The sequence below is a fragment of the Pseudorasbora parva genome, chromosome 12 (genome assembly GCF_024679245.1).
Source record: "Pseudorasbora parva isolate DD20220531a chromosome 12, ASM2467924v1, whole genome shotgun sequence".
Taxonomy (NCBI): domain Eukaryota; kingdom Metazoa; phylum Chordata; class Actinopteri; order Cypriniformes; family Gobionidae; genus Pseudorasbora; species Pseudorasbora parva.
Window position 1 is genome coordinate 18,653,325 of NC_090183.1, and position 20,095 is coordinate 18,673,419.

The following is a 20,095-nucleotide window of genomic DNA, read 5'->3' on the forward strand; positions in this document are numbered from 1 at the left end:
CTCATGAACTGGAGCGCGCGTCTCATAAATAAACCGAAACTCAGCAGGCTATACTTGCCTCACAGACATGAGAGATTTGCGTAAAGAAAGCTTGAAATGTCCACTTTTAAACGAAACGATTCGAAGATATTTAATTAACCAAAGTGCAGTGTTCACGCGAGCAGCTCTTGACACAGAGCGTTTCTGTTTATAATGCTGCGCTCCATCACTGCTCAAGCTGTGAGTTTAACACGCATTTTTACACTAATCCTGACTTGTGCAACTTTTGTAGCCTACACATTTGTTTCTTAGTTGTTGTATTAGTTCTTACTTTGCTAAATAAACATATAATTTCTGATTATAGAATAACTTTCTGCCCACCCAATTAGACTAGTAAAGTAGGCTAATGATTAAAAAAACAAACGCTTGATCACGGGCCCGGCCCGAGGATAGTGCAGGGAAATCTCACCCGCGGGTCGGTTCAGGTCAGGTTCGGGCTCGGGCTCGGGTAGAGAATCTAAACTCTAGTCTGGAGTAGAAACATCCAGAGCCACCGTGCACAGGCGTGCGCAGGAAATGGGCTACAGGGGCCGCATTCCCCAGGTCAAGCCACTTTTGGGCTACAGAGAAGCAGCACTGGACTGTTGCTCAGTGGTCCAAAGTACTTTTTTTGGATGAAAGCAAGTCAGAGAGAGAGAGAGTCAATAGTTTCTGTTGCAGCATCAAGTTCATCTTGGCTATCTGTAATGCTGAGGAGATGGAACTGATGAGGAAGATTATGTACAAAGCAATCTTGAGTCGCAGCGGTTATCGTCCTGCCATATTTGAAGCGAGGGGATGGCTTTGCAGCCTTAGGTAAATTAAGTATACATGATATTAGGTAATGATCTGAGATGTCATCACTCTGCTGCAGAATTTTAACAGTATCAACATTTATTCCATGTGACATTATTAGATCTAAAGTATGATTAAGGCGATGAGTGGGTCCCGATACGTGTTGTCTAACTCCAATAGAGTTTAGAATGTCTCTAAATGCCAATCCCAATGCGTCTTTTTCATTGTCTACGTGGATATTAAAATCCCCAACAATTAGTACTTTATCTACAGCTAATACTAACTCCGATACAAAACCAGCAAATTCTTTGATAAAGTCTGTATTGTGCCCTGGTAGCCTGTATACAGTAGCCAACACAAATGTCAGAAGGGATTTATCATTTACACTACACAGTGTTACATAAAGCACCAAAACTTCAAAGGAATTATATTTGAAACTAGACTTCTGAGTAATACTGAAAATATTATTATAAATTACAGCAACACCTCCCCCTTTACCTTTCAGACGTGGCTCATGTTTGTAACAATAATCTCGGGGGGTGCACTCATTTAAAGTAATGTAATCATCAGGTTTTAGCCAGGTTTCTGTCAAACACAGCACATCTAAGTTATGATCTATAATCATATCATTGACACCAAGCGTTTTTGGCGAAAGGGATCGAATATTCAGCAACCCAAGCTTTATCAATTGTTCATCCGTATTATATCTGTTGTTTATTTGTTGGACATCAATTAAATTTTTACTGTTGAATGGTTTTGATGGTTTTTTGTATTTACTAATTCGGGGAACAGACACAGTCTCTATATGATAATATCTAGGTGAAAGAGTCTCTATGTGCTGGGATTTAGCTGACTTTGGTGACGTGAGACAGCTAGCAGACGGTTGGTTTAGCCAGTTTGTCTGCTTCCTGACCTGGGCCCCAGTGAGTCAAGGTTTAGCTCTAAGACTATGTGCCAAATTACTAGAGAGAAGAGCAGCACCAGCCCAGGAGGGATGAATGCCGTCTATCTTCAACAGGTCAGGTCTGCCCCAAAAACTTTTCCAATTGTCTATGAAACCTATGTTATTTTGCAGACACCACTTAGACAACCAGCCATTGAGTGATGATAATCTGCTAACTATTTCATCACTCCTTTTCGCAGGGAGAGGACCAGAGAAAAATACGGCTTTTGACATCGTACTTGCGAGTTTAGACACCTCTTTAATGTTAATTTTGGTGAAATGTTAATAATATGTTAATGTTAATACACTACAATACAATACAATACAAATTCAATTTTATTTGTTAAGCACATTTAGAACAATAAAGGTTAGCCAAAGTGCTGGACACTGACATAATTGCAACAAAAAAAAAAAAAAAAAAAACACATAACATGAACCCAATACACAGTTTAAACAAGTGACAAACTAAAATAATGAAATGCAGAAATGAACTTAAAACTGTCAAGGCTGGGAGCCACTCTGACACGCATGGGCAGATCATTCCACAGCCTAGGGGCCACGACTGAAAAAGCTTGATCTCCCCTATTTTTAAGTCTTGTTCCAGGAACAGATAAAAGTAGTTGTTCAGCAGACCTCAATGACCTTAGAGGAGCATGAATCTTCAGTAGATCATCTATGTAAGCTGGGGCTTGACCATGAAGTGATTTAAAAACAAACAATACAATCTTAAACTGTATTATACAACACACAGGTGAAGAGAAGGCAAGAACAGGCATAATGTGCTCTCGTTTACGAGTTCCTGTAAGGAGTCGAGCGGCAGCATTCTGAACTATTTGCAATCTAGAAAGAGAGGCCTGGTTAACTCCCATATATAAAGCATTACAATTTACCAGGCAAGTGGTTATAAAAGCATGTATAACCCTCTCAAAATCTTTTAAAGATAGTAAAGGCTTCAATTTGGTAAGTAAGCCTAAGTTGAAAGAAACTAGCTTTTACATTAGAGTTTATCTGTTTCTCTAGGTGAAGATCACTATCCATCTTTACTCCAAGGTTCGTTACCAAATGTAGTGATGCGGGTCACGTGTTTGAAACGTCACCTCATTTAATACGTGTCTAATAAGGTACTGCCTCGTTTTTGTATATAAACCTGTTGTTTATGCCCCCTGGAGTGCGTCTTGGTCGAAAGCCCACCCCTTTCTCTCACTGTGTTGGATTTTTGGAGGTACGTGTTTTTAGCTATGTAGCTCTGTTATTGTTCCATATTATGCAGTGACTGCATGCGTTCCTTATTTTAGTGTGACGTTGATCCGTCAAGGCCGTGTGTTTGTGATGTTCTGCTTACCCCCAGGTAAGTTTTAATGCATTTTGTTGCGGCTCTGTATAAAGCTTTGAATTAACTAAAGCTATGCGTTTTAGTGCAGTGTTTACAGTGCCCACTTGTGCGTCATGGCAGCACAATAGCCAGGCCGGAACACCAGCTGTTAATCAACAGATTAAAGGAGATACTATATGGTTGTTTGTGGTGCATGCATGTGTGTGCGAGTGTCACTTAGTCTAATCATAAGGTGAGTGACTTTATTTGTTTTAGTAAATCAACGCATGTCTTAAATCGCAATAATAAATATGATATCTGTTTAGGGTTTATTGTACACCATGCAGCTTTCTCTCTCTCGCTCTCCAACCCTCGCTCTGGCCCGCGCTGCTGCTTTGGGCATCACTCTTCTGGTCCACTGATCAAATGGGCTTGATGTTTGTATTGTTTTGATTTGTTTTGTTTTGTTTCTTTTGAGTAGTTTTCGTTTGGATTGTATGCTTTTCTTAGCCTAGAAATCTAGACGCACCCTAGCGGCAGCAAATTTAATCTGCCCGCGAGTGTCGTCTAAAAACTCTCAATACCCTTCTGAGCTGTATTCCCCTAACTCTTGCCGGGCCAATCACATAGTGTATAGTCGGGGCCATAATGACGACGTCGAGTTGCGTTTGCATGCTTCTAGTAAACACAGAAACTGGCGAACGGTGGTCTTTCGAATCAGCCTTGACCGCGACTCTGGAAGATTTGGAGTTAAGCTTTTCTCTGAGAAAAGAACAAAGAACGGCACTGAAGTCATTCTTAAAAAGGGAAGATGTGTTCGGAGTTTTGCTGACCGGATACGGCGAATGTTTAATCTATCAACGAGCTCTGTTTCACATTCGTTGCTCTGTTTGGTGGTAACTTAGCGCTATCCTATCGCGTGCAGAGGGAGTTTGAAAGATAACCGTTTATCCCGCCCCTCGAAATTGAGCCCAGTCAATGGAGAGTTTCCAGACCAAACATCTTGATGTGGGTCTGGCTTGTCAGGCTATGCTTTTCTTGTTTTTATTTATTGATTTGTTATTGCTGTCACAAACCCTCAGTTTGTTATTTTTGACTGTTAAATAACAGTTGCTCTTTATAAGTGTTAATTACTGCTATGCGGTATTTGTGATCTCGGTCATTTGAAACCTTGAGCCTTGATCAGTGCTGAGTTTATGCCTTCTTTCCGTGACAGTATATGTTTTGTTTAGTTTTTTAAAATTATTTATTTATTTGTAGAATTGATTGTTCTTGTTTCGTTTAGTACCTTGACTTTTTGATTTCGTTTCTTTTTTTGCTTTATTTAAATGTTTGTTTTATAATGTGATTTCTCTCTTCTGTTGCAGGAGCTGGGTGGTTCCGGGAAGTGGGCTGATTCTGGGTTGCACAGGCTTCACTTTGATATGGATTGTCATTATTGCGGTGTCACAATATTTGGTCATTATTTGCAGTGATTTTTTGTGTGGATGTGATTCTGATTGCAGGGATTTTCTTCTTGTGTGCACTGGATGCACCATATCAGCCTGCTTCTCATTAAGGAAACCTCAGCCCCCTGCATTTATTTAATTTTTTCTTTTGATTTGACCAAGACCATTCAATAATAATATTTGATGTCAATTTTAAATTTTGTATTTCATTTTAACGTTAATAATTGTTTGTACGGAAACTCTCGCCTACAGCCTATTTTTAGTGGAACGTATTTGCGCGTTCTGTGTTTTTTTGTGTGTGGTTATTTCCCCGTTATTTCGGGGTGGTGTAGTCATTACAAATCAGCCACTTGCTACACCTAGACTTTACGCAGGCCGTCAGGGGTCCCAGGTCCAATTTGGAAGTGCTAGTAAAACTGCTAGGTCTGAAAATCATAATTTCAGTTTTACTTTCATTTACTATCCTAGATAATACTAATCCCATGCGACTAGTGCTAAAGATTAAAAAGCTTTGGCACTGAATCCATTTTTGCTGCGCTGGACACGCTGAATTAAAGCCATGGTGCATTGTTTTTGATTCCAATTTATATGATTAACATGATTACATGATAATTTAAAAAGTAAAAGTTAAAAAGTGTTTTGTGTGTTACATAATCACCATGTGACATCCAGCGATGTGAAAAAACACTAGAAAAGGTGACAGAATGGATGATACTCCATTCAATGGATGGATGATACTCAAATGTATGTATTTGCTGTACACAAGCTTGCACATGCAGTGTGAAACTGGCGTAGCACAGTTCATTTTGATGGGAAGGTGGTGGGAATCAGTGAACGCATAACACTTTATTTAATTTAAAATAAACACAAAATGAAAGTAAAGCAGGCAGCCCCTCATGGATGGCTGCCGCACACACATAATAAAACAGAGAAAACACAACATAAAATCAAGACCTGGGACCTATACCATGAAGCCGGTTTAAGATTAATTTGTGCCAATCTGGAGTTTTAAGTTCCATTAAAGTGGTTTGGCTTTTAGCTATGTTCATCGCCATAGTAATTTACGCTTCATGACAGGTTATGTTCTGGATAAGAGATCTCAAACTGAAATTGGACCAATCAGCTGTGAGTAAAGTGGCACACTTCTGAGGCAATAAAGTCGCTCCCCCTGTTTCTACTCCAAATTAAAGGTCACCACATAGCAAATGGTTTTTAAAGACTAAAGCGTTTGGCTTTTTACAAAGCTTATTTATAATAATAGTAATTTTGAACGATTTAGATATCATTTATGTAATTTAGTTTACCCTTAATCAGTTACACATTTATCATTTTAGTTAATCAATCATTAATAGGCACTTTGTTAAAAATAATATAAATAACCTATATAAAGTGATACAAATAAGCTTTAAAATCAACAAATAAAGCTATTTAAAAATGAAGCTTACTATGCTTAAATGTTCAATTCTCTTTATATATCAACTAAACTAACTTTCCAACTTGCATTGATGGAATAATTTACTTGTATCTCTAACGCCACCAGCCTCATGCCGTTCTCTCCACTATAGTGGTTCTACAATAATTTTATGAAGCGACAAGAACAGTTTCTGTGTGTAAAAAACAAAACACAACACACATTCTAAGGGTGCTTTCACACCTGCCTCATTTAGTTTGGTTGAATCGTACTAGAGTTCGTTTCCCTCTTTGGTGCGGCTCGTTTGGTCAGGTGTAAAAGCAGCAATTGCACTTGGGTGCGCACTAAAAGCGCAGCAGACAAGCGTACCAAGACCTCCTTGAAGAGGAACTTTGGAGCAGTTCGTTTGTGGTGAGAACATGATCCGACCTCGAACTGAACCAACTGCAAAAGCACTGATACAATTTTTTACTAAACCAGCTGCCGCAGTCAGCTGCGCTGACATTATGTGCATGACATTAGCTGATAGATCGTTGGCAATATTTTCGGAAGATGAGCATGTCAGAGTTAAGAATAATTAATGCAGTCCTCCGCTTGAAGGACGAGCAATGCGCGCTCGCCGTTTGCAATGTATTAAACATTGCCCAGATAGACAGACAAACACTGAATCAGCGTTGAATCAATGTTAATGCATCAACTAAAATATTATTGAATCAATGTTGAAAATTAACATTGATTTTTCATCAGGTTTGCACCCTGAAATAATGTTATTTCAATCATGAAAAATAGACCAAGATTGGCTTAAAATCCATAGTTTTTCAACTAAAATAGTTGAACACTTATTTAACAGTCAATCAACATTGAATCAATGTTAATGCATCAACCAAAATATCATTAAATCAATATTGAAATGTAGCATTGATTTTTCATCAGGTTTGCACTGTGAAATAATGTTATTTCAACGATAAAAAATAGATCAATCTTGCTTTATGTACAGCAGGATTCAATGCCAGTTAATTGTCTCTTTATTTTATTCCTTTCAATTAGAGACCTTGTATGGCTGCAATTGATATGATTTTGTATCAAAAAGTCACTCAAAGTAAACAAAATCCTTCAGTTTACATGCAAATGTATTTATTTAGGCCCCCACAGTTACAACAGGAAATCTCACATTGACTTAAAACAATTACATCTGAATTAATTATAACACAAATGCCAGGAGAAGAGCCTGGAAAAACATGACAACCTGCATCTGCAAAATGGAAAATACAAAAATACATTTAAATACAAATTGAAACTTGCCAATAAATACAGAAACTGGATAGTACTACTGAAAGAAAGATTATAGAAGGAATAATACAATACTTTTATTATTATTATATACTAGAAATAATAAAATAGGTTGTAATGGAGCCAGTTTTGCACCGTGACCAAAGAAACTCTGATGCCTCCTTTTTATCAGCATTCACTTGTAAGCAGGGCCGGCTCTAGCTCTTTGGTTGCCCTAGGCGAGATGGAGTTTTGCGCCCCCCACCCCTTCACCCCTCCCCACCCCACTCACTTTTATCGTCTCTGTTCTAATTCAGCACATGTCTGTTTTCCTAGGCCTACCCCTAACCGAGAAGCACTTATTATTAAACACGTTCAACGCTTTATTTCCACTTTTCAAACATTTTCTCACTTTATATTGAAAATAAATGCCTTTCCGATCTGGTATGTGATGGGAAAAGGGAATAGAGCGAGTGTGGCAAAAGGCGGGATCGAACCTCTCCTCTGATTGACTTGCATCAAATCTTGATACCATGCGTCTTACCACTACACCACAGCCACTGTAAAGAATTTGGTGAACACAGCATATTTGTGTTTAATGTAAATAAAATGGCATCTATCGTTACTCCAGTAAAAAAACAAAAAAACGAGAGGCCGTATTTATTTCCTTCCGACCTCCACGTAAAGAGCGTTTGTACTTTTTATAAATAACATGCATACGTTATCCATATTTATAACGAAATGGCCTTTTGATATTTAAATGACATCCATGTAGGTTATTGTAGATTATTGTCATTGAAGTTATGTTTGCAATACGTATAGTAATATGTAGAAAACTAGCAATTCTACATATTAGCTTAGTGACAATATTAATAATATTTATAAAATAAATATTAGTTGATAAGATTGATAATACTAAGTAATTTTATTTTGTTTGACAACATATTGGCTGAGATAAGAAGACTAACCTCTATACTGCACTTTCTTTCGATTTTCTTCCTTTCTTTTTTTCCCGTCCATGTGCATCCGCGGGGTTTAGACGCCTCATTTTTGATGAACGCGCAAGATGAGCACTTGCCTGACCTAACGCCTGAACTAATAATCAATAATCACCATCAATTCAATCTAATAATCAGATTGATAAGTAATTAAACATGTGGCTGAGGGGGCGCCCTATGATGATCATGTTTAATAAACATGTTGTATTTCGCTTGTTCCGATTCTATGCTTAATGGGAAGTAATGGGCGGCACTAGAGCGCGCTCGCGCCCCTAACACAATTGTCGCCCTAGGCAACCGCCTAGCTCGCCTATAGCAAACGCCTGCCCTGCTTGTAAGGCATCTAAAACAACAACAAGAAATTAGTAAATATTTGGAAATGTGATTAATTATATATTACAAATGTGTCAGGACTCCTGGGTGATCGAGTGTGTGTGTGTGTGTGTGTGTATGTATTTTCTTACCAGTTGGTGGTGGTTCCTTACTGGTACACTGGCTCCTCCCACTCATTTCATTAATTGTCATGTCTCATCAGCTGTTCTCTTTAAATAACACACTGTCCTGTCTCTCGTTGCCTGCTCATTGCCTCGGTTGGTCTCAGTCACACTGTCCAGTCTTATCCTGACTCTCTTCAGCTCTTCTCAGGTTCTGTCACAGGCATCTGGATGCTTGTTAATGCCCAGAATTTGCACGCCTGTGGATGTACGTGAACTAGCCTTCGAGTGAACTCTGTCCTGTTTTTCCGGTGTGACTTCGCTTTGTTTTTATGCGAGATCCAGTCTCTTCCCGTTTCCAGTGATCTTCCTTTTCTGTCAGGCGTTGTTCTGCCTTCTGTCTAGCGTATGGTAGAGATCATCAGTCATCTGTCTTGTGAGAATTTCTCTCTGGTTACCGACCAGAGTGGATTACATCGTTGGACGTTGCGTGTGGTCTCTCTTCTGTGGACTGTGACTTTTGTGCTTTGTCTAACTCTCTCTTTATCCCTTCTAAATAAACATTGTGAACTTGCATTTGGCTCTGAGACCCCTTGTGACAGAATGAGCGCGCCAGAGATGGAGTCAGCAAATTCGGAGGGTTTCGGATTCTGTGTACTCCGCACTTCACCAGCAGGGAGCGGTCATTGAACAGCATTTATCTATGTTGAGTGTAGCTGCCAGAGATTTCTGTGTCCTGTCTAAACAGTTTACGGAGCTCAGTACCCGGGTAGACCAGATTGTTTCCCCGGTCTGTGAGCGTTTCCCTTCTGCACCTGTTGAAACTGCACCTGCAGACCGTGAGCCACATGTCGCGACACCCCCGTCCTTCGAAGGCGACCCCAACACCTGCCGGGCCTTCCTGCAGCAGTGTTCCCTTGTCTTTGCCCTTCAGCCACAGTGATTCGCCGCTTCTATAGTATGTTTTGACACTTCTCACCGGAAAGGCGAGACAGTGGGGAATGGCTGTATGGGGGGCCAAGGCTCCGTGCACGGCTTCGCTCTGGAGACGGAGATGCTGAGTTTATATGATCAGTCGCTTCATGGGGACATGGCAGCAGCCGAGCTGGTAAGTTTACTGCAACAGACCTCTTCCGTCACAGATTATGCCATCGCGTTCAAGACGCACCAGCGGCTGGAATGATGCTGTACTACGGGCTCACTTTCTCGAGGGTCTTAATCCTGCCATTCAAGATGAAATTGCTGCACAGGATCCTCCAACATCTCTAGAGACAGCAATAGACGTTGCGTTGAGGATTGAGACCTGCCTCTGTCAAGGAGACATCTGCCGGTCGTTTCGTCATCTCGCCGTTTCTGAGCCGGAGGAATTCACCGCATCCGCATTCACCTGGATACGGGGCAGCGCAGCGGCATGCAGGGACCCGGCCCGGACGGCGTGGTGGCGGCCCGAGGCGGGGTCTGCGTGCACGGGGCAACACCTACCTGCTTCCGCTGAGGTTGCTGCTGGCGTTTGGAGAGGCGCCGGAGGGTGATAAGGCATGGAAGCGTCGAACACCGCCAAGCACGCTCTCTTGGCACTCAAAGATTTGGAAACTGCTCTTTTTGGGTAGTTTTGGGTATCACTGGCGCTGGGGCCAGTGGCGGAACAGATGTTAAACACCAAGGTGAGTTGGACAACCCAAACGGCATCACCCGGTACTCGTAGTGCCCGGAAGAGGTTATGAAGGTGGTCTTCCACTCGTCACCCTTCCGGATGCAAATGCGGTTATAGGCACTCCTTAAGTACAGCTTGGAGAAGATAGTGAGTTACTCCAGGGCCACAGGGACCATAGAAAGGGGATAGCTGAATTTAACGGTTTGTGAGTTGAGATGACGATAATCGATGCACGGGCGCAAGCCTCCATCCTTTTTTGCCACAAAGAAAAAGCTCGAAGCGGCAGGGGAGGTAGATTGTCTTGTGAACCCTTGATGTAGCACTTTGTGCACATACTCCTCCATGGATTGCTGCTCTGGGATGGACAGTGGATAGATGTGGCCTTTGGGTAAGGTAGCCACAGGCAGGAGGTCGATGGGGCAAATGTGGACAATGGCCAATGAGGTGGAAGTTTGTTAGCCAACTCCTTAATGAAGACATCCTGGAACGCCTGGTAAGCAGGAGGTATGGTTATGTTAATGTGGTTGTCAGTACTTTCCACAGACGTAGACTGTACTGGAAGCTGTTGGTAGACTGAAGAGGATTTGGGTTTGACTTTGATTGGATGAATTATGCAGTTCTGAAAGCAATTCTCACCCCATTTGAGGATTTCACCAGAGGACCAGTGGATGTTTGGTTGATGCAGGTTTAACCATGGGTGTCCCAGGATGATGTCAGTGGTTGACTCCTCCAGCACCATGAATGTGATGGTCTCCTCATGCAGATGACTAATGCGGAGAGTAAGTGTGGGGGCGAAATGACGGAAGCGACCTCGGCCCAGCGGCTTTCCTTGTATCGTGGTGATCCTGAGGTCGACTGGACAGCGTTGGCGATGTGCATTCACTGGAGTCTGGAGGGTTTGCTGACTGATGAAGTTCCCAGCCGACCCAGAGTCGATGAGGGCTTGCGCCTAAATGGAGGTGTGAGAATTATCAACCTACACCAGGGTCTTAGTAAGATGAGCAGTATGAGGAGGTAACTGAATTGTACTCACTGCTGGGTGTGGAGGTTGAAAGACTGAGAGGCAGCATTGGTTTACAGCATGAATGCAGTGAAAACACAAAAAACCAGGCCCAGCGCCTGAAGGGGGGGTAGGCGGAGGCTTGTCCGCGGACCCAATGAAGAACGCTGTTTCGAGCTTGAGACGGACTTGATAATAGCATGCAATTTTCACACTCAAACCACCAACCTGCTGCTGCTTCTGCTTTAAGAGTAAAACGCTGCCCATAACAGCTTGTCTAGGATATGTAATCCTTCGTAAGAATTCGTAATAAAAGCATATTATTAGCGAAAAGGAGCTCACAAATGATCCAGTGTGTATCTGTTTTTACACTAGTGAAATGATTACATTTCCAACATGTTTTCGCCTCGGTGAGTAATGTAGCCAATCACAGACATGTTTGTTGATATCTACAATGCAGTTGGCCAATCACAGGTGTTGAACTTGGAATCCACTCACCGCTCTAGTGTTTGTTTGTCCGGGTGCTGACTGAGTTCAGTTAACATGCGCATGCGTCTCAGTAAGTGCAGACATTGGGAAAATAAGAAATTCATTGTATACCAGCTTCACTGTGGAAATCTGTGAGATTGCGTTTATTAAATGAGTGACAGCTTTTAGTGATTATAAAGGGAGCACTCTTTGCACGCTGTCTGGGCAATATAATTATTATTTATTTTTTATTAATAGGTCTTATATTCAGATTTTGAAAAAACTTGTTTTCCATTCGTGACAAGCAGCCATATACGCTTCAATACACTGACCCATCCACATAAACAAGCGAGATTTACTTGAAAAATTTGATGACTGATCAGTTATAAATAATCATGTCGAAATCAGGCTCATAAAAATGTCAGGAAAACACGATTCCTGGCTGCATGTCATTATCCATGGATCACTGAATCTGTGGTATTTGTAAGGACCACTATATCGAGCCCAACCTTTAGTTTAAACTGACAATTGTTTGTTATACTCGCGTTTTTCTCTAATAGCCGCGGTCACGCAGCAGCTCTTCTGCCACTCAGCCCCGGGTGAGGGGGCGTTTTCCGGCGGGAAAGTGACTTCGATGCATTGGTAATGATGCACAGGTGATCAGAATTCCGGTAATTGTGAACGAGTGGGCATGGTGTAAGTTCCCGGCTGCGTCCGAAAACCTAGGCTGCTGACTCGTTGCCTCACTACCTCATCAGACAATACCTTGTAAGGCCGCATTTTGTGCATGAAGGCATCTCATGAAACTAATTTCGGACAGACTTCTCAGGCAGTATAACAGTTTAATGATCTACAGCAAAATAGAGAGAGCTTTGGTGAGAACTAAACATATATTTAATTACTGCAGTAGTGATTTCTCACTAGAATTGACATCAGAAGTGTAATATGTTGGTAAAAATCGTACATTTACACACAAACTGACCCACCAACGCAACTTTCGGACGCTATCTCAACTGTCACTGAATGGAAAGCACAGGATTGTGGGATATCAAAGGCTTTGAAGGACACATGTACGCTGCCTTCAAAAATCATTCAATCAATCAATCAATCAACTTTATTTATATAGCGCTTTTACAATCACGATTGTGTCAAAGCAGCTTCAGTGTCAAACAGGATAATATTGCGACAAAATTAGATCAGATGAAGGTATCTCAGGAGATAGGAAGTAAAGCAAACATTAGAGTCGGATGGGGCTTGATGCCTTCCTGCCTTCAAATGTGTCCTCCGAAGGCAGCATTTTCCAGGTTTTGGACGCAGCCCCCGTGTCTGATGCTGCAGGAAGTGCAGTTGTGACAAAGTAGCTAAATGTTAATTAATTGTTTATGGAACTGTCACGTGAAATCACTGTCAATCGTGATGGTATTCAGAAAAACAGCACATTTGGTTGTGATGTTGTTTAACTGTATCATATGTTACAAATATAAAAACTTCACATTTGTTTGATTTCTCCTCGAGATGTGCGAGCGTCAACAGCGTGTTTTCAAGCGTTAATGTCGAGCCCTGCATTCTGTAAATTGTTACTGCTAAATCTAGTTTGTCATAAGTTTTCAGTCATATTTTAACAGGATACTGCCAGGCACACAGTTGACAATTTTATCGCCTACTGTGGAACTGAAAACAGAAACAGAGCAGCAGTTTGTCGTTCATGTCAGATTTGCAATCTTGAATATTAGAGTATAGTATGTTCATCAATGCTAAGAATCTTAAACCATCAGAGTTAAAGCACTGTACTGACTGGCTGTGTTCTCTCTCTCTCTCTCTCTCTCTCTCTCTCTCTCTCTCTCTCTCTCTCTCTCTCTCTCTCTCTCTCTCTCTCTCTCTCTCTCTCTGTCTGTGCACCTGCCTCTCATTTTCCCTGCTGTGACTTAATGACATCCTTCTCATCAGAGCCACTTCAGCTCTGCACTGCAGTCTAACACCACGCTTCCATTCATTGCCCAAAATTGCTCTCTCTCTCGTTGGCTATCTTCATTCCTCATTCCCAGTCTTCCAGTCTATCATTTTACATAATTTGCATTTATTGGCTTGTGTCTATCTAATTTATGCAGATTGTGCTCTCTGGATTCCAAAGGCATAAATATTCTATTTCTTCTCAGCTGCGAAGGATACTCTTGGCCAAAATGTTAACGAAGAGTGATGGCTTTGGTTATCATGTGCTGTAGAACATTTTTAGTGTATTTTTATTTTTACTGGAATAAACTAATGAAAATATGTCTTGCTTGGAGGTCAGTATAATTTGTTTAATTCACTACTACAAATACTAACAAATAATATTGGTTATATTCTACAAATTATTAAAACACATACAGCGTAATTAATATGTAAAAAACAACAACCTGTATTTTTGACACAATATTAAAGCAATTTTCATCCCATTTTTCTTTGAGGAAAAAGCCTGTCACACCTGTAAACAAACAGAACCCAAAGTGCAATTTAGACTGATTTTAGTGGTGAGACAAGAATAACAATCTGACAGGAAATTAATGCAAAACACTGAGGGATATCTATATATACCCCAGTGTTTTGCATTAATTTCCAGTCAGATTTACCAAATAACCAATTATTTGGGTAACTAACTAATCAACAGGTGAGCACATGTCTGATTAACCTCATCAGCTGATATGTTGCTCTTGCTGCAGAATGAATGCTGATATTTTTTTTTACAAGTTCAACTGTTTCAAAGCAGCTTCACAGTGTTAACAGGAAGAGAATGTAACGGAATTTGATTCGTCTAAACAGCCGCTCTGGTGAGAACAGTGATGTTACCCAGCTGATTTCAAATATCATATAGTGTCATTGTGGGCAGATCGGTAATATACACTCACCTAAAGTATTATTAGGGACACCGTAACTAATACTGTGTTTGACCCCCCCCCCCCCCCCCCCCATTTCACCTTCAGAACTGCCTTCATTCTATGTGGAATTGATTCAACAAGGTGTTGAAAGCATTCTTTAGAAATGTTGGCCCATTTTGATAGGATAGCATCTTGCAGTTGATGGAGATCATATTTGTGGGATGCACATCCAGGGCACGAAGCTCCCATTCCACCTCATCCCAAAGATGTTCTATTTGTTTGAGATCTGGTGACTGTGGGGGCCATTTTAGTACAGTGAACTCATTGTCATATTCAAGAAGCCAATTTGAAATGATTTGAGCTTTGTGACATTATCCTGCTGGAAGTAGCCATCAGGGGATGGGCAGATGGTGGTCATAAAGGGATGGACATGGTCAGAAACATTGCTCAGGTAGGCCGTGACATTTAAACGATGCCCAATTGGCACTAAGGGGCCTAAAGTGTGCCAAGCCCCCCATCCCCCCCACAGACACCATTACACCACCAGCAGCAGCCTGCACAGTGATAACAAGGCATGATGGATCCATGTTCTCATTCCGTTTACGCCAAATTCTGACTTTACCATCTGAATGTCTCAATAGAATGCGAGACTCATCAGACCAGGCAACATTTTTCCAGTCTTCAACTGTCTAATTTTGGTGAGCTTGTGCAAATTGTAGCCTCTTTTTTCCTATTTGTAGTGGAGATGAGTGGTACCCGGTGGAGTCTTTTGCTGTGGTAGCCCATCTGCCTCAAGGTTGTGCGTGTTGTGGCTTCACAAAAGCTTTGCTGCATACCTCGGTTGTAACGAGTAGTTATTTCAATCAAAGTTGCTTTTCTATCGGCATTTTCGCCCACGGGACTGCCGCATACTGGATGGTTTTCCCTTTTCACACCATTCTTTGTAAACCCAAGAAATGGTTGTGTGTGAAAATCCCAATAACTGAGCGGATTGTGAAAAACTCAGACCGGCCCGTATGGCACCAACAACCATGCCATGCTCAAAATTGCTTAAATCACCTTTCTTTCCCATTCTGACATTCAGTTAGGGTTCAGGAGATTGTCTTGACCAGGACCGCACCCCTAAATGCATTGAAGCAACTGTCATGTGATTGGTTGATTAGATAATTGCATTATTGAGAAATTGAACAGGTGTTCCTAATAATACTTTAGGTGAGTGTAGTTGAAATGTAGGTGTCCCCAAGCCAAAGGCAACAGTGGCAAGGAACCAAAACTCATTTTAGGGCCAGAATAGAGAAAAAAACCTTGGGAGAAACCAGGCTCAGTTGGAAGGGCCAGTTCTCCTCGGGCTGACAAACAAACAGTGTATGCTTATAATTCTGGCAGCATTGAAGTTACATTAGGTAGATATACGTACGATTATTTGGAAAGATTAAAGATTGGATCATTTAACTGATTTAAATAATAGAAATTGATAATGTTCTTTGTGTATACCATAGGAAAGAGATGTGTTTTTAGTCTAGATTTAAAATGAGTGTGTCTGCTTCCTGAACAATGTTATGAAGACTGTTCCATAGTTTATGTGCTAAATAGGAAAAGGATTGTGTGGCAAGCAGCGGGGCGAGGGACCACGAGAGCGGGCCGGTGACGAGTGTTAATGAGTACCAGCTGCGTGACACACTGGTCTCGTCTCGCGGCCATGTGACGGGAGCATAAAAAGAGGAGCGAAGGCAGCGGAAGATGAGAGAAGACCAGGCCTGGATTTTATGTTGAGTTTTGTTTACGTTTTATTACGGGTGTGTGGGCAGTCGTCCGTGAGGGGCTGCCCACATTTTATTATGTGTGTGTGTGTGGGCAGTCGTCTGTGAGGGGCTGCCCGTGGTTTTACTTTCGTTTTGTTTATTTATTTTGAATTAAAGTTTTTGAACGTTCGCCGGTTCCCGCCTCCTTCCTTCCCATCTACAAACCTTGTTTCACTGGTGCTGAAACCCGGGAGGAAGGAGGGACATGCTGTCGAAGAGCCCTCGCTGCTGAGGGGGATCATGGTGCTGAGGAGGTCGGGCAGCACGGATGAATGAGGACCGTGAGGGCTGCCCGAGGCGATGGTGCTGGAGCGAGGAAGGTGGGACTGAGACCTCGCTGCCGTGCCCCTGGGTCGAGGTGGGGTGGCTGCCGTCCGAGAGGGAGCGGAGGAGTCGCCGCGCTTGCTGTGGGCCGGAGCCTGCTGCCGTCCGCGGATAGGGGAGGAGCAGGGAGCGCGGGGCTCGCTGCCGGGTCCCTCAGAAGGAGTCACCGCCCGCAGCCAGGGGGCAGAGGAGGGTCGAGCTGTCCACCAAGCGTCCAGTGCCATCGCACAGCACCATGAGGAAGAGCCTCTCGGCAGGCGGAGGGCCGAACGGCAGTGTGTCTGGGAACCGGACAAGATTTCTTTTTTCCTTTCTTTTTTCCCTCTCTCCCCTCTCTTGTTCTCTAGCTCCTCGTGCTCCCGTCTCCATTTTTCTCGCCTCTCTGTCCTTACCCCCAGGTGCCACGGCCGCCGTGATCGGCCCCCCGGCCTGCGAGGGGCAATGGGGGTGTGTGGCAAGCAGCGGGGCGAGGGACCGCGAGAGCGGGCCGGTGACGAGTGTTAATGAGTACCAGCTGCATGACACACCGGTCTCGTCTCGGGGCCATGTGACGGGAGCATAAAAGGTGGAGCGAAGGCAGCAGAAGACGAGAGAGGACCAGGCCTGGATTTTATGTTGAGTTTTGTTTACGTTTTATTATGTGTGTGTGGGCAGTCGTCCGTGAGGGGCTGCCCACGTTTTATAATTGTGTGTGTGTATGGGCAGTCGTCCATGAGGGGCTGCCCGCTGTTTTACTTTCGTTTTGTTTATTTATTTTGAATTAAAGTTTTTGAACGTTCGCCGGTTCCCTCCTCCTTCCTTCCCATCTACGAACTTTGTTACAGATTGACTGCCTGCGGTTGATTTTGATATTCTAGGTATTAACTGGCCAGAATTTTGAGACCGCAATAGACATAATGGAGTATAATGTGTAAAGAGCTCACTCAAGTACTGGAAGCTAAACCCTTTAGTGCTTTGTAAGTAATAAGCAAGACTTTAAAATGTATACAATGTTTAATACTAGGGACTCAGTGTTAACAGAACCGGGTTAATATGATCATACTTCCTGGTTGAAGTGAGAACTCAAGCTGCTGTGTTTTAAACCAGCTGGAGTTTATTAAGCGAGCAGGGCAACCACCCAGTAGAACATTACAATAATCTAGCCTTAAGCTCATGAACGCATGAACTAACTGTTCAGCATTTTGAATTAAAACCATGTGCCATAATTTAGATACATTTTTAAGATGGTAGACTGCAGTTTTACAGTTGCTAGAAACGTGGCTTTTAAATTAAAGATTAGTATCAAAGAGCACACCCAAGTTCGTCACTGACGACGAGGGCTTGACAGAGCAGCCATAAAGTGTTAGACAGTATTCTAGGTTACTACGTGTAGAGCTTTTTTGTCCAATAATTAAAAATTATTTTTCTGAATTAAGTTTGTCATCCAATTTTTTATATCAGCTATGCATTCCGTTAATCTTGTGAATTGGTAAGTTTTGTCAGGGCGTGAATAAAGCTGAGTATCGTCAGCATAACAATGAAAACTAATGTCATGCTTCCTAATGATATCTCCCAAAGGTAGCATGTACAGGGTAAAAAAAAAAGCAATGGTCCTAGCTGAGCCCTGCGGTACTCCATATGGAATTTGTGATCGATGTGACATCTCTTCATTTACTGCTACAAACTGATAACGCTACAAACGCTACTGCTTCAAACTTATTTAAACCATGCCGCTGCAATTCCACTAATGCCAACATAATTTTCAAGCCTATTCAGAAGAATGTTGTGGTTGATAGTATCAAATGCAGTGCTAAGATCTAGTAACACCAATAGAGAAATACAAAAACAATCAGATGGTAAGAGTAAATCATTTGTAACTCTAGCCACGTTTCCACCACAGGAACTTTACCCAGGAACCAGGAACTTTGGGGTGCTACTCGGAGTATTGTTGTGGTACTTTGGGGTGGTACTTGGGGTGGTAATATCGGAGTATTGTTGTCCATGTAAACATAGTCACTGAGTGCTAATGAGTCCTAGGCAAAGGATTATGGGTAATGAAATTTGTGATGGAGGGACAGTCCGGGGTGGAGTGCCCTCTGGTGGTGATCATGGGCACTCACACTGGTGTATTGTGACACCTAATGACAAAGATTAATTAAATATAAAGAAGAGGATCTATGACCTCTGGAAACATCTCTTTTAAAAGCCTCTTTTAATATAAATAATAACATATAATTTGAAATGTTCACTTGGAAGTCTACTAAATTCTGGTTGCATTAATAAATAGCCTTGTTTCTGTGTTTCTCAGATTCTTTGTGAACTTCCCCTCAGCAAAGCAGTACTTCAGTCAGTTCCAGGACATGGAAGACCCAGAAGAGATGGAGAAAAACTCTCAGCTGAGAAAACATGCCCGGCGCGTTATGAATGCCATTAACACGGTTGTGGAGAACCTTCATGATCCAGAGAAGGTTTCATCTGTGCTAGGACTAGTTGGAAAAGCACATGCCCTGAAATACAAAGTGGAGCCAATGTACTTCAAAGTAAGAAAGATAAGATTTATAATCATTTTGCCTACTGGAACAAAGTGTTAAAGCGTCAATGGCAATTACATTGAATTAATGTTACAAAGTGATGTTGAAACTACGATATTTTAAAGTAGCACTAGGTAACTTTTCAACCTTCATAATATATTTTTAAGACTCTTGTGATGATACATCGACTTACAATAGGTTGAATGACACGTCCGCCATAGCTTGATGGGGTCTGTATCGTTTTTAGGTATCGGGTTTCAGGTAGTATCCCGAGAACAAAAAGAACTACAAAATTTGACTGCTTTACGGCATATACGTCACTTCCACCAACACCCACACTTCCTTAAATTGTCCTCTCAGTTGTTTTAAGTGCACTGCAGAAGGCCCCATTTGAGCCTTTGCGGTCAGTAGATGCTAAGTTCTTGTCTATGAAGACAGCGCTCCTGACCGCATTGGCCTCCATCAAAAGGGGAGGGGACCTGCAGGCATTTTCGGTTGACGAAGCGTGCCTGGAATTCAAGCCGGGTGACTCTCACGTGATCCTGAGACCCCGGCCTGGATATATGCCCAAGGTTCCCACCACTCCGTTTAGAGACCAGGTGATGAACCTGCAACCGCTGCCCCTGGAGGAGGCAGACCCAGCCTTGGCACTGCTCTGTCCAGTACATGCTCTCCGCACTTACGTAGACAGGACGCGGTGTTTCAGGATCTCAGACCACCTCTTTGTCTGTTATGGTGGGAAGCTGAAAGGGAAGGCTCTCTCAAAGCAGAGGTTGTCTCACTGGATAGTAGACATCATTGTTTTGGCATACCAGCAGCAGGGGCACCCATGCACCCTTGGGGTTAGGGCACAC

The 20,095-nt window shown here is 42.3% G+C and overlaps 1 protein-coding gene across 1 annotated transcript in view; it reads left to right on the top strand.

The window, feature by feature from the left end:
* The window catches only part of cygb2 (cytoglobin 2), a 110,821-nt gene that overhangs the window by 39,905 nt on the left and 50,821 nt on the right, over positions 1 to 20,095 (top strand). The window contains exon 2 of the mRNA XM_067459415.1: positions 19,019 to 19,250. Within this exon, the coding sequence (XP_067315516.1) occupies positions 19,019 to 19,250 (232 nt within the window). The remainder of the gene's footprint in view (positions 1 to 19,018; positions 19,251 to 20,095) is intronic.